The sequence below is a fragment of the Lissotriton vulgaris genome, chromosome 2_1 (assembly GCF_964263255.1).
Source record: "Lissotriton vulgaris chromosome 2_1, aLisVul1.2, whole genome shotgun sequence".
Taxonomy (NCBI): domain Eukaryota; kingdom Metazoa; phylum Chordata; class Amphibia; order Caudata; family Salamandridae; genus Lissotriton; species Lissotriton vulgaris.
Window position 1 is genome coordinate 1619489904 of NC_141687.1, and position 27951 is coordinate 1619517854.

The 27951-nt window shown below is 43.6% G+C and overlaps 1 protein-coding gene across 12 annotated transcripts in view; it reads left to right on the forward strand.

Moving 5' to 3' along the window:
• EYA3 (EYA transcriptional coactivator and phosphatase 3) overlaps positions 1 to 27951 on the forward strand; it is a 1455294-nt gene that overhangs the window by 667507 nt on the left and 759836 nt on the right. For 7 of the 12 annotated variants that reach the window (XM_086957498.1, XM_086957496.1, XM_086957499.1 and 4 more), the window contains one exon: positions 17666 to 17803. The exons of the other annotated variants lie outside the window; for them this stretch is intronic. In XM_086957498.1, coding sequence (XP_086813624.1) covers positions 17666 to 17803 — 138 coding nt within the window. The remainder of the gene's footprint in view (positions 1 to 17665; positions 17804 to 27951) is intronic. 12 annotated transcript variants of the gene reach the window in all.

Below are 27951 nucleotides of genomic sequence, written 5' to 3' on the forward strand. Positions count from 1 at the left end.
TCAGGAAGCGTACAAGGTGCTTTTCATTAGTTTGGGGGGGAGCTGACATGCAGGCTAGCCCAACCCTATTCAACTTTAAGATCAACTATCCTACTCAAAGATGAAGGACTTGGGAGAAGACTTGAAGATGACATGATGGGCCGGAGGATGGAGAGTTTTCCCTTCTTCTTCTACATAAGCATGAGGATTTTAGATTTGTGCAGCGGGTACCAGTTGTTTTTCAGGTGTTAGGTGAAAGATTTAGAGGGGAACGTGATAAAGGCAACCTTGGAAAGCAATGCCACCTCCTGTTTATCAGTTATCCATCCTTTTTTCCTGTCTTAAATATCTTTTTGTATGTAACCAGCTTCCAAAATGTCCCTGTTCGAGGCATTTGAGCTGCAGATTGCAAACTGTGCATAGATCGCCACCTAGTGTTGGGCCCAGATGTTTGCAGTTTGATGTTGTCCTGAAAATTTCTATGGAAGTCACGAGATAGGCTACTCCTCCTTAGGACCACATTGCGCATGGGCATCAGCTCCATCCCCTGATTGTTTTTTTCCGCCATCGGGCTCGGATGTGTTTCCTGCGCTCCAGTTTGGAACCGATTTTCCTCTGGCGCGCAATCCTCACCCAGTTAGACGGTATTGTTTCGATCGCGCTACATCAACACGATTCTCTACCACTTCGAAGTCTTCGATTCCGGTCGTCGACGAAGACCTTCGGGCCTACCTAGGCCTTGCTTTCTGGCTCATGGAAAGAACGCCATTCAAGAAGTATCCTCAATGTGGGTCGAAGTTTGTCCACACCGACCTACATGAGGTGTGCAACCTTTGCCTTTCACCGGAGCACGAGGCCAAAGACTGTTCGGCGTGTGCCTTATTGCGGTCCAAGAAAACCATTCGGGACCGACGAGATCTGAGAACTATGGCTCGCTCGTCAGCTTTGATCCCCGACGACATCTTGGAAGAGGGCGTTGACTTGCTAGAACACCAGCACGCCGAAGAGAGTATCGGATCCTCAGATGCCGAAAGTCTCCGACGTCTAGGACATCACTTCAGCTCAACAGCTCGTAAGTAAGACCGTCGACCCCAACCCTTCCTCGACACCCTCAAAAACTGCTTCGGTCACACACTCACCTCCGGGCCCGGGTGCACACCGAGACACTGCTTTCCACGCCCCGCCTTCGGGCCTGGCAAACAAGCCCACTAAGCCTTCAGGCGGCTCGGGCTCGAGCCAGCCTATTCTCGGTGCCAATCCTATACCGACACCGAAGAAGAAGTCATCTTCCTCTACTACGCCGACCGTTGCTCCAACACCTAAGCACACGGCACCGAAGACTAGCAGCGGCTCATCGATGCCGAAACCGCACTCTGAGCCGAGTAAAAAAAACACCCAAAGTGCCATATTCACACGCGTCGGACCCGAAAAAACACCCGGAACCGAAAAAACAGGTTCCGGTAAAAGACATTGCAAAAGGGCACACTCCTAAGCCAAAAGACTCAACACCAGCTACCGACTCAGTGCCGAAAACACCTACGGAGCCGGAAACTTCGACGCCGAAGGATTTGCCCCACTCAGAAGAACTTTTTACACCGAATCCTAATCAGAAAACTCTTGTAAAGGACCCTAAAACCGGACAATTGACTCCCAGCTCCACAAAGAGACCACTTGAGGCGCCAGCACCTCCTCCCCCTCCAAAGAAGAAGGACATTGCAACCTCTCCATTAAGGTTCCCTTCTCCACCACCTCCCATTTGTTCCTCCTCCTACACTTCCTCCACCACATCATTCACCTACACCATCTACTAATCCAGATGGTGATGTAGACACAGATTCTGACGACATAGGTGGGAGTGCACACGACCCAGCAGGCACCAATACTCCCCCTCAGTCACCTAATCCATGAGATGATTACAACAACCCTGATGTAACTTACGTCCCGCAAGATGATGTATACCCTTTTAGTACTTCCCCAACCAGAGGACACTATAGGGTTTAACCTACTAGTCCAAAGAGCTGCACAATATCATGGGGTGGACTTACACACCGATGCAGAGGAGGAAGATTTCCTATGAGACACTTTTGATAAAACACAAAGGTCTACTGCCATTTTACCAATGCTTAAATGTGTCATCAAGCACTCAACAGAGGTTTTTAAGGATCCTGTCAGGGCTAGGGTCCTCAATCCTCGCAGAATCCTAGCTGAACTAACTAAAACGGGAAAATTTCAATGGGTTTGTATGAGTGAAATGTCCAGCTAAGTAGATCGTGTGAAACATATGGTTTTTACAGTGAATTTCTAAGGTTTTTTAAATGCTAATTCCTAACTATAACGTGGCTGAAACCTATGTTTTTTCCAGTGGGAAAAAAAATATCCTATCTATCTATCTATCTATCTATCTATCTATCTATCTATCTATCTATCTATCTATCTATCTATCTATCTATCTATCTATCTATCTATCTATCCACCACACAACAATCCTTCGCAGGAAAGCTCGCACTCAGGATAAAGTTCACCGCAGTTTATTCAAGCAAAGTAACTCGTTTCAACAGCAAAGCTGTCTTGTTCGCACACTTGCATATTGGAACAGGAGGTCCATAGATAAGTGTACAACATAAAGAAAGGACTAAAGTTTGATAACTGGTGTACAATTCCTACTGTGGCGGCCATCTTTGAAAGGTATATACATATAAGGGGTGATACCAATTTACATATATACATGGTCATTGTGTGTAACAGCCATTTCACATATGTACATAATTGTATATATATACAAATATTTACAGATAAGGATTACACATTCTTTCGACATTGTGCCTACGTGTTATTGAGAATCCTAGTAGCTGCTTATTGTTGTGTACATACAAGGATACATACTGTACATATATACAATATTTACAAAGAATGTGTCATGTCACGGCTATTCATCTAGCTGCCATGATGGTTGTGAGTAAGATTAACTGTATTCAGCATAGTGCTATAATTCATCTAGAATATCCTTGTGATCTAGACCAGTAAATTAAAGATACCCCACAAATTATATACAAATTATATATTCAATATAAGGCCGTCACATTACATAAACAATACCTAAAGAACACAACCTGTATCAATAAAGAGGAGATAAAGTGAGAATGAAAATTATCCATAGGAATTAACCATAAAAGTGCAGATTCTTATCTGTTAAACAGGACCCTCGAAAAGAAAGGAATAGGTTGTCGGGGATGAATACAACATTCCACTATTCAAGTAACCTGTCCTTTCTTCCTGTAAGTGAAAAAAATAATAAAATACATTTACCATAAGGTTCAGAAGAACACAAACACGTTGCAGAATAGATACAGTATTTTGGCAATTAACAGATCAAATGAAGTGTGGGAGACCAAAACCAAACATTAATCTTTTAGATGGTAGGCAAGTTATTCGTCCAGATTGTGCCCTTTTGTGTGTGTGTATATATATATATATATATATATATATATATATATATATATTAAGTCAGCAGCTGTCCGCCAGTCTCCCGGCCACACACGGCGGCGGGCTCGAGTGAGGAGGCGACCCTCGAAATTTTCAAAAAAACAACTTTACCATCACAAAGTTGACTCGAGCCCAGGTCCTTTTAGCGTGTTGTTGATTGACATTCTGTGTGTGAAATAAACAACACGCTAAAAGGACCTGGGCTCGAGTCAACTTTGTGATGGTAAAGTTGTTTTTTTGAAAATGTATATATATATATATATTTTATCTCTCTCTATCTCCATGGTGCCTAGTAGTTATTTCAACAAAAGCTTGGGGGCTTATTCAATGTGGAGAAAACAAGCATGCCCATGTTGTAGTGTCTCCTGGGAATTGAAAATGTGAGGATCCTATAACATCAGATAGTTCTTACTGAGTACTTGCATATGGGGAATGGAAGGGGCAAGGGGTGGGACTGCATCATTGCGACCAGCTGTGAGAGCCATCACCTTGCCCAAAAACTGTTTCCGTAGAACAGCCAGAAAATTGCATTTGAAAGAGATTCAACCCAGACTGATCCCAAAGCAAAAGGCAGTGGATCCACACCTTCTGTCTAGAAAATGAGTGTAAAAGTGGGACGCAAAACACTTTGCCGAGAATCCCTTTTACTAGTCAGAAAGAACATGGAACTGGATTAAAGCAGAGTACTCAAAGGACTGCTCTATAATCAGGGCAGTTCTCTAGATGACAGCTAGATCCCAAGAGGTGAGGGGACGTCTCGAAGTCTGCACTTCTTTATGAAGAAGTTAACGAACTCTGCTATATAAAAGCCTATTACCTGCTGAGAGAGGTAAGGAGTGCAGCTGCACAAGGAAGAGAATCCCAGCTGGTTTTTGTTGTGAGAAACTTGCAGAAGAAACAGACCCCCAATAGGAGCGAAGCTATGAGCGACCCATGTTGTGTAGAGTATCCCAGTCTCCTGAGCAGTTCCTGTTGTGAATCGTACCAAAACATTCTAGTAAGAAACATCATGTCTCTGGTTGTTCTGTGCCAGAAAGACTGGTGCTGCTCAACATCAAAACTAACAAAGGAGAGCCACAAATACCACCAATGCAGAAGCCCTTATCCTGGAGCCTGCAGCTGCTAAGAGGACTAACTGCTGAACACCCAGAGGTGTAACTGCTGTATTCAAGCACCCATGTGCATCTGTCCTGCGAGGCTACAACTGGTGAAGATGAACTCCGGGATGCAGAGCTGCTGCTCTGAATCACTCAGCAGTCCACGACCCGAGTAAAATGCAGTCGCAACCTGCCATCTGCAAAGCCTCTGATATTGGAACATATTTGCTGAATTCACCCACCAGATTCACTGGAGCTGGTAAAGTAAGGTGTAGCTGTAATCCGAATGAAAGACTGAGCACGCAAAGGAATCTGCTTTTTCCCTGTGTGTACTCTTTATCAGAAAGCCATCCAAACTGATCTGTGCATTAGCCAGTGGGGGGTAACCCAGGGTGAATCACTCCTATAGTTGATTAATACCTATGCAATATACCGTGGACTGTAGACATTAGAAACCTCTAGGGAGGGGAGAAGGTACATTATTATGTTTTTTGATTGATTGGTGATTTCTGAGCTCCTTCACCCATTACTACCGCCCTCAGAAGCCTTTGACTGCTCATTATCTGAGTCAAGTGCAGAAGGGGTGTATGTGGCCCAGTTTGCAGTGTCAAAGTAGTACGGACCCCAGGACACCAGCGGCAAAGGGCACAGGAGCCCCTTCTGCGCTGACATAAGTGTATGATGAATGGCTGAGTTGGTGCGCATCTTATGAATTGTAGGGGTATATATGGCCGTTTGGAATTGCAGTTATAACAATAAGTATTGTTTTTGTTGTGTAACCATAACTTCATTGTAACTGTTTTTTTTTTATGAATTTCCATTTTCTTTCATATACAAATTTAGGTATTATAACCAGAACTAACAACAACTTTAACTTTAATCTTTCTTTAACTTTAATCTTTCTACAGTGATTCATTTAAGGATTTGTTTAGAAATAATTTCCCTTTGGCCCGGTATATCAAGCAACATGCAGTGGGCATCTCACTCTTACTGGGCATGGCACATAAAATTGTTCCCAGCTCATACAGGAGAATGTTAGGCAGCCAAAGTCCTTCTGTAGGGTAGTACTAACCTCAGTGGGTGTGTAATCGAAAAAGATTATTTTTACACATAATGTTTTTCCATTACCCCTGTGGCTGCATTCACAATCACCAGTTGACATATTCTTGTGAGGCTACTTAAGTATTGTCTTGTGCAATGTGTGATGAACATAAAAGATATATGTTCCCACTGGTCACGTACTCTAACTCAACTGGCAGTATAGATCTCACAAAATCTTGGCTGGTGACTGTGCTTACCGTTGCATGTCTATTAACCCTTTCCATGCTCATGACGAGCTCAGCTCGTCATGATGCACAGTTGAGCTGTGCTGATGACGAGCTGAGCTCGTCATGAAACACTGACATCCTGCATTCTTCAGCACAGGAGGGGAAAACACCTAGCAGCGAAGGTGTTAACATGCTCTTTTTGGCTTACAGGTTTGTTTGCCCTTTTTTTCGGTATTGGTTGCTCTCCGCCTCCACTTCTGGCTCTTTCAGGGGCTGCAGTGCCTTTATTTGGGATGCCACCAGAGACCTCTGTATCTGACCTCTCTAAATAACCTGTATTCCTATTGCAGCACAGGGAAGAAGCACTCTCCCATTCTAATGTTTGACATAGTACGTACTGTGTCTTGAGTGTTATTACAGGATGGGAGGCAAAGAATAGCACTTAGGTACATGCTCCCCTAATCCCATACTGTTTCATACATTTTTGCTTCTATTTGATTTTATTTACCCTCCCTCCATACCCTTGCTGATCTAGGTTGTAGCCCTTCTGCCCCTGCTTGATATTTACCAATTGAGTCACCCTTTCACCCATGTTCGTTGAGGACACCCTCATACAACTCTTCCTCCTCTCCCTATACCCATTATGTAGAGGGCGGGCGTACTTCGCAAGGCCTCCTCCTGTGTCCCAGTTAAGTCATTTTCCCAGCTGCAATATACTCCCTTTCTCCCCACTACGTTTACACCCACTACAAAACCACTGTCCATCACATCCCCCAATGTAAATGGCTGACACATTATATAAAGCCTAAACAAAATCCTCTCTCTGAGCTCTAGACCCCCAGGTATAGCTTTAAAGGACTCCTTCCTTAACCATAGGCAGAGTGGTGGGGATATTCTACTCTGTAAATCTCTGCCTGCTGAGGTTCTGAAGGAGTGGGTAAATGTGAATGGGTGCTAAATCTTTGTTAAACTTAAGATCCAAGACACCCGTCTTGTTATGGGCTCAGTATATGCCCCAAAGGTTTCTGGGTAGATTTCCTCGCAAGTTGGGCACAAAGTTTTGTCTCCATTGGTAGGTGCTCGTAGGGAGAGACTGGAATGTGGACCAGGACCCCATCCTAGACGACTCAGGGAAATCGATACTCGACATAGTAGGGATTGCTGCATACACACTGTTATTATTCATGGCAATGCCCTGATCGAACTATGGTGCAGGTTTCATTCGGCTACTCAACACTACACGCTCACTTCATGTGCTCATGGAACACATACTCAAATAGATTGTTTTCTAATGTCCCCCAACCTGGCAACGTAATTAGTAACATCCTCCATATTCCTGTGTGGGTTATCCGACCATGATCTTTTAGAGATTGCTTTAGGTTTGCACACCGTTGCGCTGCCTCATGGCCCAAGGCTTATGAGCACCACCCATTAAAAAGACGCCAAAAACCACAATGCCTTTGGTCCTACCTCCAGTAATAGCTAGACATTTATAAGGGCACTGTATCATATCTGTGTGGAACCTTTTTTTGGGGTTGGCAGAAGCTTACCCCTGGAGAGAAATGTTTGTGTTTTGCTTTGGCTAAGCATGGAGCCAGACAATCTCAAATCTGATTAGAAACCCTAACCTGCACCTCCACGTCCACATAGGCTCAGTCTCTGACGTAAACCTATGTTTGCACCTTCATCAAAGCTGTATATGACAGGAATACCCTGTAAATTCCCAGAGCTGAACAACCTTTTTTTCAGGTCAGTCAAAGACATTATGAACAGGGAAACAAAGCTGCAAGACTTTTGGCACTCCAGCCTACGCAGTTGGAGCCCAGCATATCTATACCTGCACTTTGTAATGGGTGATCGGAACTCCTAACAAATTCATTGGACATATTTGCAGAATTTGAGGCATAGTATACCTCCCTGTACACTTCTGAAGGGCAGTATACTTCAGATGCTGGAACACATTTTATGAGGGACTTGCCAATCCTGCAACTTAAAGCATCACAATGGGACTCGTTATCGATAGACATCTCGGAAGGCGATATGGGGATGGCCATTGATAGTGTGGCGGCAGGCAAGGCTCCAGAGGAAGACTGGCCCCCCATTTAATTTTATAAAACTACTAAGCACTTGATAGTTCCATTGCTGTAGTCCGATTTTGGGGAAATGTTAAATTTTGGACCCGTTGCCAAAGCGTTCTCCAGAGATGAATTTCCTTAATCCTGAAAACTTGAATGCCCTAGCTATAGACCCATATCACTTATCATCCACATTTGAATTCTTCAGAAAGTGTTAGCTACTATGCTGGGGAAGTGCATTCAATCTAATTCATTCATCAAAAGTAGGCTTCATCCAGGCAGCACCTCTGCCAACTATCTTTGCACCCTTTCACACATCCTATGGCAAGTGTAGAAGAATGCAGACAAGAACGTTTTACTGTCTATGAATGCCGAAAAGGTATTAAATCGCGTAGGATGGGCTTTTTTTCACACAATGGGAAACATGGGCTTGGGCCCTAATTTCCTTATTGTGGTCTGCGGTCTGTACAGTCACCAAACAGCATCTGTCACCAGTGGGGGATTCTCCTCACCTTACTTTCTCATACACAGAGGTACACATCAGTGGGTGCTCGCCACCCCCTCCCCATTGTTTCTCATTGCCTTGAACTCCTGCCCATAAGGAAAGACAACACCATCCTATCAAGGGGGACCAAAAAGCACTTTATTATGCAGACAATGGATTTTGATAACTTTGTCTCTGCCTCTGGATTCTGCTAGGGCTTTGATGACCCAGATCAACTATTTTCTGTTTTCTCTTGGTACTGTGTAAACTGGTGCAAATATGAAGCTCTCTCTGTGACACCCTACTACCACACATGTGGTGTTACATTCCTTGCCCTTTACATGGAAACAATTTCAAGTGAAGTATCTGAGGATATTTGTCAATAGAGGCCTTGACAATATGGACAAACTGTTGCATGATATCATTGCACCACTACTGGATAAAAGACCTTGTGCCACTCTCTGTGCTCATGACCAGTTGGCGATCTGCAGCATGGCACTGGTGAAAGTGGGCATACTTGGATTTCTCTTTTACATACTCTCTTCTGAACTAAATGTGAGTGTTATTGGGACTGTGACTAGGCTTCGGCCCCATAGGTAAGAGAGGAACCGATCATTGGATCTGGCGAGTGCCATCTTTTCTTTCTTGTGCATCTGCTCGGTCATCTTCTTGATCATAAGGGTATCCTTATTTTGGGTTGTAAACACTCAACCCTTTTGCCCCTAGCCTCTTAGTTCTAGTGTCCAATTGAGTCCTTATCCCCTGATTCAGAAGGAGCTGCCTGTTTAAGGTGTTGATTGCTAGCTTTGCTGCCGGATTTGGCTAGATTTATCAGACTGTGACTGAAACCACAACCTGTCTGCCATATTGCACATTGGCTATAAGATACTCTTGAATACGTGGCCTCACCTTTTGGATGTGTGCCTTCATGAAACATCACCTCCCATAGGACCATAACATAATCTTTGTTTTAATGAGCAAACATTTTTTATTTAAATAGTGGCAGTCGTATAAGATGGAGAAAAGCACCTGATTGAGTTTGAATGTTCCTGTGGGATGTGACGTGATGGATGAATATCAACCTCATTTTTTTCAAATGGGTTCAGCTTATGTCTGTGGACTTGTTAGTCCTTGATTACTTGTCTGCGCATAAACCAATCGTATCCACCATGGCTCACATCAAGGATGCCATTTATCCCCTATACGACCAAGGGTTTTCCAGGGTTCATGTTTGTGAGCTATTGGTACATTTTTGATAACTATGTTCGAGGCATATGAGCTGCAGACCACACACTATTGCATTAGATCACCATCTGGTGGTGGGCCCGGATGATTACACTTTGTTGTTGTCTTGGAAGAGTCTGTCTGTTGGATGACTCCTCCTTTAGATCGTAGTGCCCATGAGCATCGACTCCATTTTCAGATTGTTTTTTCCGCCATCGGGCTCGGATGTGTTCATCGTTCGGTCCAGTTACCGATCTCTTTTCGAATCCATAAATCAATCCAAATACAATCGGCATCGTCGTCGACATTGATTCCGGTTACCAGCGTCGAATAGCGACTTCACTTCTCGATTCCAGCGTTCGTTGGGGCCGTCTGGCCCAACTGCGCCATTGGGCCTTTGGCTCATGGAAAGAACCCCCTTCAAGAAGTGTCCTCGGCGTGGACACAAATTCCCTTACACCGATCTTCATGAGGTTTGCAATCTCTGCTTATGTCCAGAGCATGAGAATCGAGACTGTGAGGCCTGCGCTTGGTTCCTGTCCAAGAAAACAATCAGGGACCGTCGAGCTCGAAGAGTAATGGCTCAGTCCTCTTCGTCGACACCAGACCTCATCATAGACGAGCCTCCAATTGAAGTAGACGCCGAAGAACAACAGCACAAAGACATCGCTTCCGAAGCTGAGGATTCAGCTTCTGGAGTCGAGGATCAATCCGGAGATGAAGATCTTCCAGCTGGTCAAGAGGTTATGAGTACAGACGTCGACCCTGTTCACCCCACCATACTGGGACTGGCTTCGGTTCCACATTCGGGTCCAGGTGCACACCGACCAAAACCTTCTGATACCCGCCTTCTGGCTCGGCAGCGAAGAATACAAAAAAGCCTAGAGTCGACTCTGGCTCGAGTCAGTCTGTCGGTCCCGAAAAGCAGAAGGTCCTTAAGACAAAATTAACACCAGCACCAAAGCATCCTTCGGTACCAAAAGTGGTCGAACCGAAAGCAATGTTCGGCACCGAAAGAGGTTCCCAAAGCTACCGAACCGAAAACCTCCCCGGTTCCGAAAAAAGTGGACCCAAACAAGGTTCCGGTATCGTAGCATACTTAGGCTCCGAAGGTAGATGATTTGAAAAGTACTCCGGAAACAAAAACTCCGGATCCAAAGAGCACAGATCCTAGGAAAAAGTCTTCGGAACCAAAACCAAAATCTGCTCCAAAGACAATGGACACTGTTAAACCTAAGCATTTCAGCCCCACACCATATAAATCGACGCCGAAAAAAGATTTGCCAGTAGAAGAGCTTTTTAAACCTGATCTAAAGCTAAAAACATTTATATTAATCCGAAGACTGGACTTATGACTTCTGTGCCTGAAAAGAGGAAAATGGACTATACTAAAACACCGCCAGTTCCTCAAACTTCACCAATGAGGATCCCTTCACAAGAAAGACAAGTACCAGTAGAAATTTCTCCTGTACATTCACCATCTAGTACACATAGTCTTATACCACAAGGTAAGGATGATGAGGATAGTTACTCACAGGACATACAGAGTGAACATCACATGGATGACATTAATGACCATGATGATATTCCTGGGCCATCAGGTGACCCATGGGAAGATTATAATGCACCAGATCTGCCACAAGATGATGTATACCCATCTAGACCATCTCCCCCAGATAGCAATATTGGGTTTACGTAGCTCATTCATAGAGCAGCCACTTTCTATGGGGTAGACCTACACACAAATGCAATGGAAGATTTCCTAATGGACACTTTAATGTCATCATATAAGACCACAACCACACACCCAACACTTAGTGGAGTGGTAAGAAATGCACCTGAAATATTTAAGGACCCAGTCAGAGCAAGGGTAATTAATCACAGACTAGAAAAAAAGTACAAAGCGGCTCCAACTGATCCAGCATACATTAAAGGACAGTTGCCATTAGACTCACTAGTAGGGTCAAATGCAAGAAAAAGAGCTAATTCGCAGACAACAGCAGATGCTCAACCTCCTGACAAAGAGTCTAAGCTTTTAGATGCTTCGGGACAACGCACTATTTCACAAGCTGCTAATGTCTGGAGGATTGCTAACACCCAAGCTTTGTTAGCAAGATATGATAGAGCTCATTATGCGGAGTTAGTCACTCATTCAACACTTGCCAGAACAATACAAGACCAAGGCGTATAACCTAATACAGGAAGGCAAAGTTATTACAAATACCTCCATAAGATGTGCACTAGACACAGAAGACACAGCTTCTAGAGCAATAGACACAGGGGTATTGTTGCGTAGACCTGCATGGTTACACATATCTGGGTTTAAACCAGAAGTACAAGCCAGTATCTTAAACCAGCCATTTGACCAGGAACATCTTTTCGGTCCATCAGTTGATAGTACACTAGAAAAGATGAAAAAAGAAACAAACACGGCAAAATCCATTGGAGCTTTACAAACACAAGCCCATAGACCTTCCTTTCGTCGCTCCTCATATAGGGGTGCCTCTAAGGGCTTCCAAACAGACAATGCTTCCTCTTCTTTTAAAGCGCCCAACCAAACCTCGCCTAATAAAGGATATTATAGAGGAGGTTATAGAGGAAACGACAATAAGGGTAGAGGTAGAGGAAACAATAATCACAACACCTCTACTCCCAAACAGTGACTTCCCTTATATCCCCCGACCATTCCACTCCTGTCGTGGGGAGATTACAACAGTTCCTACCTGTCTGGAACTCCATCACTACAGACAGGTGGGTAAGACCAATAATTCAGTCAGGTTATTGTCTGGAGCTCATTGCCACTCCTCCAACAATACTACCCAGACAGCGTCCTATGTCACAGGAACACCTCATACTGCTAAGACAAGATGTGGAATCTCTACTGCAAAAGAATGCAATAGAACCAGTCCCAAAAGAACATCAAAACACAGGAGTTTATTCTCTGTACTTTCTCATACCCAAAAAGGACGGGTCCCTCAGACCTATTTTAGATCTAAGGCCCCTCAACCTGTACATACAATCAGACCACTTTCATATGGTCACACTACAACAGGTTCTACCGTTGCTAAAGAAGGGAGACTTCTTTGCCACATTAGATCTCAAGGACGCCTGCTTCCACATTCCCATACATCAATCGCACAGAAAGTACCTAAGGTTCATTCTAGAAGGTCAACACTACCAATTCAAAGTACTCCCTTTCGTAGTAACTACAGCACCTTGAGAGTTCAGAGTGTCAAGCAGTAGTAGCAAAAACAACAGTTGATGGATAGAATGCAGAACAATGTCATACATTCACCCCAGTACAGAGATCTGGGCCTAAATCCATTGTTTTTTGCACTCAAACACCACGCCAGCTCAGACATGGCCATATGCAAATCAGCCTTGACCCTGTGCCTCATGGGAACAGTCCAGCCCGAACTGCCAAGCCATGTCTTTCCTGGACCGGAATCAAGCATCCTAGGACCGGTTTCTGGCTATCAGCCGTCTTCAGCCAAGATAGCTTAACTCCAGTGGTGTGGAGAGCATGCGACTCACGTCTGAGCATACCCATCCCACTCGGGGTGACAAATGCAAAAACAAGAGTTGATGGATAGAATGCAGAACAATGTCATACATTCACCCCAGTACAGAGATTTGGGCCTAAATCCATAGTTTTTTTGCACACCACCCCAGTTCAGACATGGCCATATGCAAATCTGCCTTAACGCTGTGCCTCATGGGAACAGTCCAGCCTGAACTGCCAAGCCATGTCAAGCAAGCCGGGCTGAAGACGGCTGGAATGCCAGAAACCTGTCCTCGCAAGCTTGTTTCCGGTCCAGGGAAGACATGGCTTGGCAGTTCAGGCTGGACTGTTCCCATGAGGCACAGAGTCAGACTGATTTGCTTATAGCCATGTCTGAACTGGGGTGGCAGAGTGGGCTAAAGAACGGTGATGGATTAAACCCAGATCTTTTGAGTGGGTGTTAGTGTTTGATTGATTCAGATGCTCCGTCCATCACCACCTCCTTTTGTAGCAGTAGTAGCAGCACACTTAAGAAGGGACAACATTCATGTCTTCCCATATCTGGACGATTGGTTAATAAAATCAAGTCATACAACCAATGTGTACAGCACACGCATCAAACAATATATCTGCTACACAAACTGGGATTCACAGTAAATCAAAAGAAATCCCAACTCCAACCATCCCTGTTTCAGCAGTATCTGGGTGCTACAATAGATACCTTCAAGGCAATAGCGTACCCCAACCCAGCAAGAATGCAAACTCTGCAGAATCTTATCAAAAGATTCCAGCCACAACACTCACTACCAGCTCGAGTGTTTATGCAACTAATAGGAATGATGGCATCTTGCATTTTCATAGTGCCCCATTCAAGAGTGCTTGCCAAGTCAGTGGAATCAGGCTCCGCAACAAATAACCGATCTAGTGGTGGTAGACGACCAGACATATCGCTCTCTGCAATGGTGGTACACCAAGAACCTTTTCAAGGGCCGGACGTTTATAGAACCTGTTCACTGATAATACTAACCACAGACGCATCTCTCAAAGGATGGGGAGTTCATTTACAAAATCACACAGTACAGGGTACATGGACAATGCAACAAAAATGACTCCACATAAACCATCTGGAGTTACTAGCGATTTTTCTAGCTCTAAAATCATTTCAGCATTACCTATCAAACAAAGCTTCACTAGTCCGGGCGGACAATATGACAGCAATTTATTACATTCAAAAGCAAGCAGGAACACACTCCCTACAGCTCTACCGGCTAGCATAGAGCATATGGAGATGGGTAATTCCTCAGAACGTTTTTATATTAGCAGAACATCTACCAGGAGTTCGCAATCAAGTTGCAGATCTGATAAGTCGGCAAAGACAACAGATACACAAACTTCAGCCATTTTTTCAAAAGTGGGGTCAACCAGAGATATATCTGTTTGCTATAAAACACAACTCCAAATGCCCAAGCTTCGCGGCCAGATACCTACACCCATTATCCAAAGACAATGCGGTATGGATGAACTGGTCAAACAAATTTGCGTACGCTTTCCACCTCTCCCACTAATGGAATTAGTGGTACGCAAGCTACAGCAACATTCTCTCACATTGATTCTCATAGCACCAAAGTGGGCAAGACAACCTTGGTACACCACGCTACTAGAGATGTCGGTAGTACCACATCACAAACTAAAACTCTCTCCACATCTACTAACACAGAACCATGGAGAGATTATGCATCCAGAACCAATGCAGCTCAATCTAGCGATTTTGCTCCTGAGGACTTAGAATTAGGATATCTAAATTTACCACCTGATTGTATGAATGTCATTAAAGAAGCAAGACGCCCTACCACTAGAGCATGTTATGCAGTAAAGTGGAAAAGGTTTGTTGTATATTGTACAAATAACATCAATCCCTTAGATGTTTCCATGCAAAACACTATATGCTATCTGTTACATCTGCAAAGATCTAACCTAGCGTATTCCTCAATCAGGTTACATCTTGCTGCTATAGCAGCATATCTTCATAACAGATAACATTTGTCATTGTTTAGAGTACCTGCAATCAAAGCGTTTATGAAAGGTCTTAAAAGAATAATTCCTCCTAGAAGACCACCCTCTCCAGTGTGGAACTTAAATGTTGTTCTCACAAGACTTATGGGTCCTCCTTTCGAACCATTACATAAGTGTGAATTACAATTCCTTACATGGAAAGTTGCTTTTTTAGTAGCTGTAACTTCACTTAGAGTGAGATACAAGCATTAACAATTCAAGAACCATTTATACAACTTCATCATAATAAAGTGGTTCTTAAAACAAATCCAAAGTTTCTTCCAAAGGTCATTTCACCTTTCCACCTCAATCTATTGAGTTGACAGTATTTTTCCCCAACCACAGTGACAGAAAGAGCTCTACATACATTAGTTGTAAAGAGAGCGCTTCTCTACTACATTGATAGGACATAACCTTTTCGTAAAACTAAACAACTTTTTGTATCTTTTTCTCCTCCACATAAGGGAAATCCAATTTCAAAATCAGGCATTGCAAGATGGATTGTTAAGTGCATTCAAATTTGTTATCAAAAAGCAAAACGCATTCTATCCATTCCCCCTAGGGCTCATTCTACCCGTAAATTAGAGGCATCTATGGCATTCCTAGGGAACATACCTCCGGATGACCTCTGTAAAGCAGCTTCATGATCTACTCCGCACACATTTACAAAATACTACTGTGTAGATGTGTAGGCAAAACAACAAGCAAGTGTGGGCCAGGCTGTACTAAAAACATTTCAAACTACTGCAACAGACAAGGGTGGTCGCCGCAAAGGGAGAAACTGCTGTGCAATCTATGCAATAGTGTGTGGTCTGCAGCCCATATGCCTCGAACGGAAAATGCTACTTACCAGTATGCATCTGTTCTTGGAATGTAGGGCTGCAGAACCACACACGCCCACCCGCCTCCCCGGCTACCAGTGTCTGTTCCAGTATTATCTTATTTAGATACACAATACATGCTCTATATGGACTCGTACAACTCCATCATTTGCCCAATGGCGAAAATAATCTGAAGATGGAGTCGATGCCCATGCGCACTACGATCTAAGGGAGGAGTCATCCAACAGACAAAGGCTCTTCTAAGACAACAACATAGTGTAATCATCCGGGCCCACCACCAGATGGTGATCTAATGCAATAGTGTGTGGTTCTGCAGCCCTACATGACAATAACAGATGCATACTGGCAAGTAGCATTTTCCTTCAGTTGTCCTAAAAGAGTATTTGCACTTTGTTTCCTGTACTTGCAGTTTAAGTTATTGGATTTCACAGCGGGTCCTTTCTCTGGACCCATGGTTGGCACTGCCTGGAATTTCCAGGCTCTTCCATTGTGGGAGATTTTTTATCTGATTTTGATTTTGTTTTGTATTTTTAAAGGATGGGAACTATCACCTTCTCTTATCTTTGGGCCTCTTGAGGTTCCTGCACTTTTGATGCTAGGTGCTACTTTACATCTGGGGGAGAACTGTTTTGTTGTGACATTTAGTGGCTTTTATAATTTAAGATAGTTTATGAAGACATGCTTAGCTTTAGTTTCGTCTTGCACACTCTATGGGGGTGTTGCATGTCAATTAAATTGACTTGTGCTTAGCATAGCATCAGGTCATAGGTATCTGCACTCCTTATCTTGCAGTGCTGATAAGATACTTTGACTACACCTTGGTGCCCCCTTGTCCAGGCAGCCTCAATTCCAAGCTGCTCTGCGCCCTACGTTGCTAGTCAGTTGTTTTTGCACATGTGTGCTTGTCTCTCCAGTGCCAAAGTATCTGATCAGTTTTGACCATTAAGGGCTTCTCACGTAGGCAGACCTTTCTATGGTCTTCTATCCTCCTTTTCTCTCCAGCTGGCCTCGAATATGGCTAGTACAGGCAAGTGGTATTGTTGATATGGGTTGGCTGCTTGCTGGTTTCCTGTGTTTCTCGGCAAAGGGAGCAAGCATAAACCTTTCCATACATCCCTGCACCTGTCTCCAATTTATCGTAGTGTTTTAGAGCAGGACCAGGCTAGGATGACCATGGTTGCTTCAATGGATTTATTCAGTCAGAACTGGGTAATTTATTCCTGGGTACTTTACCTACTATTTTACAATTTGATTGCTTCAACCCTTATGCTGTGAAGGTCTCACTTGTTTGCAGGCCTAATCAGCACATGCCTTGCTGCGTATATACTATACCAGACTCGACCCCCTCCCACCATTCACTGACACTCTAGTTTGTGTGCACCTCCAATGCAGCACCACACCAAGTCCTTTTAGGTGTGTACCAACAAATTGGATGCTCATGCTGTTGCTCCCTATCTTGAAGAATGAGATCTTGCAAATAAAGTGCACATAAAGAATTAGAAATTGGGTCTCTATTTGTTGACTGACTCCTGTTGTGGTTTCATAACCGTTAGTTGGCATTCTGTGACACCTGTGTATAATAACGTTTAAATGTAGACTGCAAGAATGCTCATATGTTTGGCTGTATTGTTTGTAATTGGTCCAATTTGTTCAATTCAGGTGCATTGTGGCCAAGTGTCAAATCTGAAAGTGGTTTAATTGAGACTCCTCCTCCAAGTCAGTCCAGTGTTCCCACCAGTACAGCAGGGTTAAGCATCAGTCACTCCAGTCCAGCACACTATTCCTTTCCAGCCCAAGGTAAATTAGCATGGTTCTTATGTGCTTCTGTGCGATATGGTGGGCTGGCTTTTAATTACACGACAAAGGGGGATTTAACTTGACTGATATGAAAATGGCTGCTGTAGTGTGGTGTAATTGGTTTATCATTAGAAACATCCCTGATGTCGTCCATGACCTCTTCTCTGGGGCTCAGCATTTTCTTGATTTTTGAGTTGATCTTCTCGCCCCAGCTAGTTTTTCATTAACCAGTACATCCAATTCACACTTTGATACTAACTGGCAATGGCCTCTCCCTGTGACACTTTCCCAATTTTCACTGTATCATTAGGATTGGATTATTTTATGGCATCAAACACCTGATTTGTTTTATAGCTAATGCTTTTAACTACATATAAGTAATAGAAGCATTTTAATTACGTTTTAGTACAAGTTTTTGACTGATACTTCTAAACACAGATTCAACATCTTTAGAACATTTCCAGGCGATACACTGGACGTGAAGATTTTCCTTAGCAGTACTCTTGCTTGTCGTTATGTGGCACCATGGAGCTCCTTTGTCACTCCACACTGCCCAGGAAGTGACGGAATGGAGCAGCATATAAGCATCACCCCTCCATACTGACGTCCTTTCTTTTCTTTCAGCAACTTCCGACGCGGATACAGCGATTCACTACAAACCTTGTGGATCTTCCAACAATTTTGAATGACTGTCTGATATAGAACTATATCCGCACTGAAAATGGCAGGTTTCAAGCCAGGCTAAATGTGCAAGAGCAGATGTCAATCATAGACCCACATGAGGTGTCTGTGATAATTGTTCTCTTTGCACGACTTGAAGATGTGCAACAAGTGTGCCCTCACGCATCCAAAAGCTATCCAAAACTGGGAGGTGGAACTCTGCATCAGTGAATGCAAGAAGATGTTGCAGTTGAAACATCGGTCTTGCTCCTGTTCCATGTTGCAGGCTCCTCTGGTCATGGGGGCATTTCTGTGAGATGTCTACTTCACACTCAAAGTCTTTGGGTACGTCAAAAAAGTCCAAGCGCAAACATAAGATGACCAAGTGGGACTCTAATCCTCTCCACCCCCTGACAGAGTGCACTCCTGCACCTTCCCTACAATCTGAGTCGATTCACAATTAGTCCAGAGGTGTTCAGAGATTCCCAAGCTGTCACCAACTCAGTCTGGCCCCCACCCCACAATTGGGCTCATGACTTCGTCAGTGTGGTCTAGACTCATGTCATGCTACGAAATTACTGAAGTGTAACCTGTCATTCAGTCTAACTATAATCTGAGACCTCTGCCTTGTCTCCACTAACAGCATAGACTTCATTCTCATCTGGCCCAGTTCATGAGGAGCACATGAACTCCCCCAGTGCTGATGAACAATAGAGATGAATATCGCCCACCTTATTACACCAATAATTCTTTGTATCCACACCTGAAAAATGTTAGTTGGCTAGACGCCTCCCCCTGAAACTGACGTGGACTTGCCACATGGTCCACCAATAGAAGAAAGCGCATCATTTGGTTCGGTGGGCAGCAGCTGAGACTATAGAACTGCAGTTGCCCACTATTAAGTTGAAGACAAATGTTCCGACAGAAATCCTACAATGTGTCCTTTTTTTAAGCCTTTACTACCATTTAGTTACGCTTTTATGGCGGACCTGTGGTCAGGCTTCATAGATTTGCTACCAGTGATAAGGACATTCTTCCTAAACACTCTTCAATGGATAACCTGATTGTGTCAGTCCTGGGCAGATAAGGTCATCCTGAATATTTTTCCAGCCAGCCGTCAGGATGGGGAACGTAAGAGAACTGATGTTTTTGGGAAATAATGTTTTCATCTGCTAGCTTGGCCCTCAAATCCATCAGTGGAGATTTTGTGTTAGGTAAGTACATGAATGCATTATGGAGCATGGCTAGCAAGATCTTGCCGGTGGTCCCTGAGGGCTTCACTGGCCCAGAAAATGCATGATGGCTAGGGTGTGGTAGAAGGGATACTCTGGTTTCACCTGAATCACACTCACTACATTAGCAGAGCTGTTGGCATAGTGTTGTACTGACACAACATGCCTGGATGGGATGTTTGTTACATACAGGCATCGCTAATGGATTTGCCCTTTTTTCCATTGTCCTAGGGTCAGGAAAGCAATTTCCTCACCAGTTCAGGAATTTATTTCTAGAGGGCTTGCACCTTGGCTGCACCAGCCCTTACAGCTGGTTGCTTAGCAGCTAGCCCAGTCTTTTCAAGGCTGTGGTTGCAGTGCTGGTCAGTCATACAAGACAGCAGGGACTGCAACTTTCAATTCCTCTTTTCCTGGTGCACTGGCTATCTAGCAGCTTTAGTTTGCCCTAACTGCTCATGCTAAGCCAGTAGTAGGCAGTATGATTCTTTCCGGCTGCAATCTATCACATCATTCAGATGTGTCTTAAAGGTTATTAAAAAGGGGTTATGCCCTTCTCATTCTCCCCAACTCACAGCATCTTAAGAAGAGGTACTCTGCAATCCTGCTGCAGTAGGTACATTTTTTGCTGCACAGAGGTGCCATAGAATGGGTACTAGACTCAGAAGGGGTGGGGGGGAGGGTGCTATTTTTGCTACTTTCCTCTTATGAAGGAGGGCAGACGACTCAGGCTTATTTTGGACTTCAATCCTGAATGCCTTTCAGCAGAAGGACAAATGTAAAATGCTAATGTTGGCTCGGATTGTCACAGCTGTAAACCCTGGAGACTGCATTGTGGCCTTGGGCTTGCAGGGCACCTTGTTTCACTTAACCATTGTCCAGTCACACAGTCATTACCTGTGATTCAAGGTGGGCCAAGACAATGTTCAATTTGCTGCGCCTCTCTTCTACCCTAACACAGCTCCTCAAATGGTGGCTGTGGTAGCTGCCCTTCTTTAGAGGCCAGAGGTACACATGTTCCCATGCCTAGTCGACTGTCTGCTGAAGGCAGGCTTGCTGCAATCAATCGTAGACCACCTCCAGATTATGGCAAAACTCCTGATATTGTTGGGGTTACAGTAAATTAGTTGAAGCCCCACCTGAACCCCATGCAAATGCTTTGATTCATTGCGTTTTTTCCGCTGCTGTGTGTCTGGACCATTTAGGCTAAGATTCTGATGTTGCAAGATCAGTCCTGGGTTTCGATGATTAGACTGAGGTTTTTGGACTCTAAATGCCAAACTCTCAAATCTTCTTTTATTAGATCTCGGTTTTGCCCAACCAGGTTTTGCAGTAGGTATTGGGAAGGCTTATCTTTCGACCCTCTTGGCCCATCTGTGTTTACCAGATCTACCATCCTTGTTTGGCACCAGTAATGTGTTTTATTAAAGGTTTGACCCACATGTTTCCCCAAAGCCTCTAATGAAGCTTCTGTGACCAGAACTTGATCCTATCATTTCTTTTGCATTTCCTTTGAACCTCTGCACACCGGTGCTCTTTAAAGCTCTTTAAGTTGAAGTTGTTAAGCTCTGCCACATTGACTAATCTATCGCTCTGCCAGCATTCTTTGCCCCATCTCACCTTTTTAAGGAGAAGAGGCTCCAATTCCTTGATCCAAACAGTGTTGTGTTTTTACCCTGCCCGTACCCAGGACTGTTGTTTAGATGATCGGCTGTTTATCAGGATTTCAGGTGTAAACAGAGGCACCATTGGGTCTCTTTTATCAAGACCTACTAAGAACTAGCCGAGATGCCACAGGAAGGTCTGAGAGCCCATTCCATCTGGAGAATGGCTTACAGTGGCCTGCATTGGCATGTCGAGTGCCTTTTCTATGCATGTGCTAGGCTGCTAAGTCATATTTGATACATTTGTTCAGGTAACAACTTCTGCTTTGAAAGCCTGGTCTAGTTAGGTCAATTTGTCCACTTGGTTCTGCACAACGTTTTGATGCGAGTCTCCTCCCTATACGTTTGAGAGGTACTGCTGCGGTACTTATTCTGAAGTTGGGAACATGTGGTTAGAAGTATCCTTCAGAAGAACAAGTTCCATACCTTCAGTAATGCTGTTTTTGGTGGATACTCAATCTAACCACAGATTCTTTACTTGTCTCTCGCCTCTCCATCCTGTACAGTGTCCTCTTCCACTTTTACATTTCATTGTGCCAATTTCATTGTAGATACACGTCTATAAAAGCAACCGAGGGGTACACGAAAAACACATTCTAGACAAAGCCCTCCTTCATTTAAGTAGCATTGGAAAGTGAAACAGCCTATACTTAAACTTCATTTGCAATATGTGAGGCTAAAATAGTTTTTCAAGCCGACTAGAAAATATTTAATATTTCACGTTTGAGAATTTCCAAAGGTATCATTTGTTTCTGCTGGAAATGTCAAAATAGGAATACATTTCTACCAATGACAATGTGGCATCTGAAAATTTTGTGATTCGAATGACTCCATCTTCTACAATATTTCATAGCAAAAATGTAGTTTTCTCATTTGGGGGTAAATGTTCATATGAAAATGATGCACACATTTGTTCTTTATGCTGTGTGTTGCAAAGTATAAGGTTAAAAATGTAAAGAGGCACTGACTGTCTTGTTTCTGGATTTTCAAAACTAAGATCTGATAACAGAAGCTTTAGTGTAACCGATTAATTACTTTCATAGTTCCTCCTTGTTCTTGCCTCTATAAACATAGTGCCATCTAATAGAATAGTTACTGCGTTCTGGTAGTAGCACTTAGCTCACGGAACGCGCAACCCTTGTCTTGTTTCCTCCACATCCTCTTTCCTCGCCACAATTTCATCTGTTCCACCTTTCACTGATAAGTAGAACATACTTCTTAAAAATAAAAAAAATAAAAATAGTATACCAAGGCGTCTAGAATCTTCATTCATTGTTCTTGTTGCAGAAATGTGTTTACCTTCAGATTGTCATTTAAGAGGATTATATCTGCTACCAACATTAAAGCTCTTTTGGGATTTGCAATAGCTCTTTATTGCTATACCTCCCAAGACCAACTTCATTTCTGCATGTATTTTTATCTGGACCACCACTATCGGACATAACTCACTACTGAAACTTGCCCATATATAATTTAGATCGTATGCCCTGGTGGATGCAGTCCTTTATAGGAGGAGTATCTATTTTGTTTGTACCAGACTAAGGATCATGTATATTGGATAAATATGGAGGGATGGTGTAGCTAAACTTTGCTGAGTGGGCTGAGACAGGAGACAAATTTCAGTGAGGGAGAAATTTTCAGTGGAAAATTAACAGGCAGAGGACGCATGTACAGATCAAATATATTTTAATATAACTTAATGATACTTCAGTATTTGCATTGAAAACTGAATGTAAGAGCTTAAAAACATAAACTGGAAAGGTGAATGAAGATACCATGCATGAAATGATTGACAGAGTACGATAGACCATCCAGAATATAGTAATTGAGATTAGGTGCTATATTTGTATTTGTCTGAGAATAGAGAGGTAAAACGGGAAGGTGTTTGCTTTGGCATTTGTATGTGAAAATAGTACTAAAGCGGTCTTTGTGTACAAAACACTGTATATGAGTTCCAAACTGTCCCTATGCACTTACAATTTAATGCATATCAACAAAGCAACTCTAAATTTGTAATACAGTATCTGAAATCTACATGTAGGACAAGTATCGTAAAATCTGATAGACCTCTAGCTGCACATCCCTTAACTTAGAATTTCCCCCAGGTGCCAGTATGATTCAGATTTTTCAGCAGTACCTCTGCCCACCTGGGAACGGCATTGTATGACTTCCAAGTGATGTTTATGGATATGACGTCAGTGGAGCCACATAATTCCCCTCCGGCACACAGACCTCAGTTTTCTTCTTTTCTGCACTGTAATGTGGATCCAGGAGCTGCGGTTTCTCGGGCCTTTTTTTTTTTTGTTGCTTTTTTGGGGCCTACTCGATGCCTTTCGCATCTGCAACAGTGTGCCGATGCCATCGGGCTTTAAAACGTGAGACCTGTACTTGGCATATGTCAGCGACAGATCTGCATACCATTTGTATGTGGTGCTTGGGCGAGCACCACGACTCCGAGGAGTGTGACGCCTATAAGAGGCTGAAACCCAAGTCATTATGGGAATGTCCAATGAAGTTGCTCTCGGCTCTGCTATGCCGTTCGGAGTTCAAGTGGCCCTGATCCCCTTCCCGTTCTGAGGCTCCTGCTTGGGGCAGATCGCGGACCCATTCCCATGGGGGTCGCTCATCAAAAATCAGGTAAATCCCATTGGAAGGGTCGAAGTCACGGAGACCTTCGGCCTTGCGAAGCCGTGACGATGGTGCCTGGTCCTCCCGGTCCTTACCATAGGCAGTTGCGCAGGAGTTGAGCCCCAATTTTCCAACATATCCTGGTCATGGGGCGACTGTGGCCCAAATGGAAATATATTTCCAAGCTTTACAAGCCTTTTTTGGGTCAACACCTCTCCCTGGTGCGTCTTCGAGCCCCACAGAGGTGAAAGGGACTCTGATTGGAAGTTAGCCCTCGGCGCTGATCGAAGACCCTGGCTCTGTAACTGGAGTCGCTACGACATCGGGAAACATCCCGGTGGGACTTCCTGTTAGTCAGTAGTGTCCGCAGAGGGGGACTTGTCAGCATCTCGACTCCGAAGACACTCTTAGTGGTGGATGCCAATACGACTCTGTCCCAACCCCATTCGGCAACACACCCTTAGTAGTTGACGTCGATACTGATGACTACCTGGTATTCAGGAAGAAATTGAAACACATCTGTTTCCTAGGATCTGATCAGTAACTTCGAGACCTTCTCTAAGCGCTCTCCATAGCGCCGTGATATCCATACAGATGAATGTTGCTCTGTATATATAGATAAATAAAATATGATCCAGTCTCAAAATCACTCGTTTATTCCCACTGAGTCTTCTGCGCCATCTCCTCTTACAAATTAAGGATGAGGCCATTGTGGTTGCCATATCACCAGTGTTGCAGTAAAAGACTGCAGATACTGGTGGGGTTGTGCATTTGGGTGCTCTTGGCCAGCCTTAGGCAGGGGATTCTTTGGCTTTTGATGTGGATGTTAGTCTTCAACCGTCCCCTACCTATGATTTACTTTCACCTCCTAGAATAGCGACATAGGTTAGTACGACTTTTACTGGGGTCATTAATTGGGCTGCTGAAATGTTAAAGTTGAAGCTTCTTGTGGGGACTGTCCTCTGATTCCTTATTGGATCTGCTCCAACAAGGAGGCACTGGGGTTGAGCCTTTGCTTCCTTTCAGAGAGTCGCTATACGATATTCTTCTGGGAACATGGCCAAGGCCAACGTCCGGAGTCTCTGTTGAGGGTGCCATTGCACACAGTCATCGACATGCTCCAGATGACCCTGTTTGTCTTTCTCAGCATGTTAAAGCTTGATGGCTCGTTGTGCAGACTGCTTCAACTTCACTGATTTGGGAAGCTCCTCCATTGCTTCCACTGAGCAGGGGGTCTCGGTGTTGGAGTCGTGTGGCTGAAATTTGTTTGCGTCCACTAGTTTGGCCCTATGATCTTTAAACAAGTCCTATGTGTTTGGAAGGACTTCTTTTCCCCTATGGCATTCTGTCGACCGACTACTTCCTTCTGTTCCTGAAGGACTTGGAGCTGAAGTTTTTCAGCAGATGCAGAATGGTCGTGAAATGGCCAAATTCACTAAGATCGGCGATGGACACAACCGATTCCATAAGTAGAGCTATGGCTAGATCAGTAGATCTGAGGAGGCACACTTGGTTGCGTGATTTCAGTTCCCCTGAGAATGTTTGGAAGAGTCTAAAGGACTTATCTTTTGATGGAATCAATTTATTTGATAGCCATGCTGATTCCGCAGTACAGTACCTCCTGGCTGGCAATTTGTGATTAGACCTCATCAGGTTGTGTTTAATTTATTCTATAGTGTTCTTGGACGTGATCCCTTTGTTATGGCCTTCATTGAATTGGTAGTGTTGAAGTGTAAGCACTACTTTTGACTTATGAGAGTATTAGTCTCTGGGTTTGAATCTTTAATTCCCAGGTGGTTTTTGCAGCTGGGTAGCTGGGCTACATTTATTTTCAATTCTCTCTGATAAAAGGCTTGTCTCAAGAGATTATACCCTTTTATGGGTATCTGAACTACTCTTATGTGGAAGATTGGTTCGCTATTGTATAGCTTTTCAGGGATACTACCTTGGTAGTGTATTTTTCTCTACTATAGGATCGCTGTGGTATACGGCTGTGTCCTCCTCAGACTTCGTGTTATGCTCTTCTAAGGACTATTGTCCTGAGCTAAAAGCTTTGTTTTCTTCTTGTGATGACCTTTCACAGGGTTCTGTTGGCTTTTCACGCATCTATGGTTTTTCCAAACCAGTGGCTTTCTTGCTAAATGGTTTCGCATCTTTAGTGTAATAAGTATTTATTTTGAGTGCATCAGAACTTTGAAGGAGTGAAGCAAGTTGGAATGTTGCTCTAGATCAGAGTTTACATTTTGCATTCGTTGTATGCTATTTGCTTGTGAGTTCTTCCTTTAGGGTGAAGAGCAGTGTCTAGAATAGACATGTTTATTATCCTTAAATACAGGCAATACTTATCTATGCTACATGTTGTGGTGCGGTATATTGGCAGCCAAAGGGTTACAATTAGTCCAACTTGTCCCAAAGTTATCACAAGTTTGGTGCATTCATCCACCAAGTTTTGCAAAATATTTTATGTATGTTCTTGCTCTATGTATTTCTGTCTGATCTACATTACCTATCTTCTGGCGGGGATGTACTTCTGTCTTTAAGCATTTCTCACTTCATGAGGATTCATGACTGATTTTTCTTGTTTTTAATTTTACCAGTTGACAGGTGGCAATTTACTAATGCCAAATCACCTGCAGTGTTGTGGTGGTGGCGTAGCCCCCCCCCTCTTTTTTTTTTTTAGGGGGGGTGTAATTTTTTACTACATGTAACACTTTGACCATGGTACAGTCAATAGATCATGTAATGGCGTAAATTAACAAACAGTTTTGTGTTGTTTCAGGTTCTGTTGAAATATTACTGTATCATTCATTACTATTAATGATTGATTCATAGAGGGTATGGTCTCTCCCCTTATATGGGTTATTAACTAGGGTGCAAACTTTTTTCTGGCCCTGTGTTTAATTTTGCTTTATTGGGTATTTTCTTCTAAAATCCGAGTCTGGTATTTTCATATCATCTGTTTTTTTATTTTTATTGTTGTTTCAAAGATGTTTTTATCTTATTGGCACGCTGTTTCCACATACAGTTTTAGTAGTGGCTCCGCGTTCTGGTGCGGAAAGGTTTCACAATAGAAAACAGACATCTGCGTGCCGAAGGGGTGTTGCGTGGCTCCACTGACGACATATCCGGAGACAACATCAATACGGAGTTGTACAACGCCGTCCCACGGCACGCAGAGGTAGTGCTTAAAAAAATCTGGATCCAGACTGGCGCCTGGGGGTTAATTCTAAGTTAAGGAATCTGCGGCTAGACTGTGTCTCTACCAGATAAAGCGTTTTCCTGTGGGCTGCATGGATTCACACATTGAATGAATGAACTCTCATTTTTAGAGCGCGCGGCTACTTAAACAAGCGTGTCTTGGCGCTAATAGGCATCGAACTACTTTCCCCTGTGCCCTTAGTTGCAGAATAGCCACGGTTTGAGCTGTTTTCTAAAAACAGCCAGATCCGTTGTGGCTCTAGGGGCACCGGAAGCAGGTTCCAGGTTTGGGCTCCCAGAAACCTAAAGGGTATCCCTCCAGATCAAGCCCAACGTATTTATTTATTTATTTTATTTATTTATAAAATTTCTAAAGCGCACAAATACCTTCTGGTGTCTCGGCGCTGGAGTTCACAGAGATTGCAAAGGGTTCCTGCTAAATTTACTGGTCAAAAAGCCAAGTTTTAAGGTGTTTCCTAAATATTAATAAAGATGGACTAGATTTAATATGAGGGGGAAGCTTGTTCCATAATTTCGAGGCAGCAACTACGAAGCGTTTGTCTCCCCATGTTGCTTTCATTGTGCGTGGGATGTTAAGCAGCTGAGATGCCGAAGAACGTAAGGATCGGTTGGGTTTGTAGACACTGATAGATTTTTTTAAGAAGTCTGGTCCAGTATTGTTCAGTGCTTTGTAGATGATGCACAAAGCCTTAAACTTTGTGCGACATCTGATCGGCAACCAGTGTAGTTGGCGAATGATGGGAGAGAT